The 1,048-nt window shown below is 56.2% G+C and overlaps 1 protein-coding gene across 1 annotated transcript in view; it reads left to right on the top strand.

Annotated features, from left to right (window-relative positions):
- The window catches only part of FAH (fumarylacetoacetate hydrolase (fumarylacetoacetase)), a gene marked incomplete at its 5' end in the record, with an annotated part of 41,752 nt that overhangs the window by 34,507 nt on the left and 6,197 nt on the right, over nucleotides 1-1,048 (top strand). The window contains one exon of the mRNA XM_015560564.1: nucleotides 948-1,042. Coding sequence (XP_015416050.1) covers nucleotides 948-1,042 — 95 coding nt within the window. The remainder of the gene's footprint in view (nucleotides 1-947; nucleotides 1,043-1,048) is intronic.

Genomic DNA, 1,048 nt, shown 5'->3' with positions numbered 1-1,048 from the left:
TCTTGTTTAAAACATCATGTAAAGTAGTGGGTTTGTGTTAGTGACCATGTTGTGGCTGTACATGCAATATTTAAACATTAAAATAACATGCTATAGGTGAAATGCTCGAGCATCAAGAGGCAGAATTATCTCATGGTTTTTGTTTTTGCTTTTTTGATTGATTTCAGAGAGGATTTCAGAGAGAGGAAGGGAGAAAGACATCAATGATGAGAGAGAATCACGGACCGTCTGCCTCCTGTCCCCCCACACTGGGGATGGAGCCCACAACCCAGGCCTGTGCCCTGACCGGGAATCGAACCCTGACCTCCTGGTTCCTAGGTCACCACTCAACCACTGAGCCGCACCAGCCGGCCGGGCCTCCTGGCGATGTTATCATCCCCATTTTGCAGATGAGGCACTGAGGCACTGAGAGGCCTCAGTTAGTTGCTGAGCTACCATTTCCATCAAACTCAGCAGCCCACCCTCTGAACCTGCCTCCACCCCGGGCCCTGCGGGAGGGAGACGGTGCCTGGGAGCATCCAGCCCCTTCAGGGGGCCCATCCCGCCTGCCGGTCATCCTGGCACAGTGACCCCCCCAAAGGACCTCTGGTCTGGGCATTGGAGGCCGATAGCCCTTGGACCCGGGCAGCCTGGTTGGGGCCTGGCAGGGGTGGCCGTGCTGGGCACCTCTGCCCCGGGGTCGGGGAGTCGGTCTCCCAGCTTTTCATTTCAAATTTGAAGCATAGAACTCCAGCCTGGTGGTTATTAACAAATAATTGAATGGAATTGGCCAGAGATGATGATGTCAAATTTGCAAATTATCCAGTATCATTTATAGGTCATTAAATTTCAAATGACAGAGCAGTGGAGCTACAGTCGTGCTGGGCACCTCTGCCCCGGGGTCGGGGAGGAGGGAGCCGGGGGTGAGCTCCGGGGCAGCCTGGGTCAGCCCTGCCCTCCCCCCGCAGCCCGGGACATTCAGAGGTGGGAGTACGTGCCGCTGGGGCCGTTCCTGGGGAAGAGCTTCGCGACCACCATCTCCCCGTGGGTGGTGCCCATGGAGGCCCTC

The sequence above is a fragment of the Myotis davidii genome, unplaced genomic scaffold, assembly GCF_000327345.1.
Source record: "Myotis davidii unplaced genomic scaffold, ASM32734v1 scaffold2091, whole genome shotgun sequence".
NCBI classification, from domain to species: domain Eukaryota; kingdom Metazoa; phylum Chordata; class Mammalia; order Chiroptera; family Vespertilionidae; genus Myotis; species Myotis davidii.
Note: the sequence above shows the minus strand (reverse complement) of the source record. Positions and strands in the feature narration are given on the sequence as shown.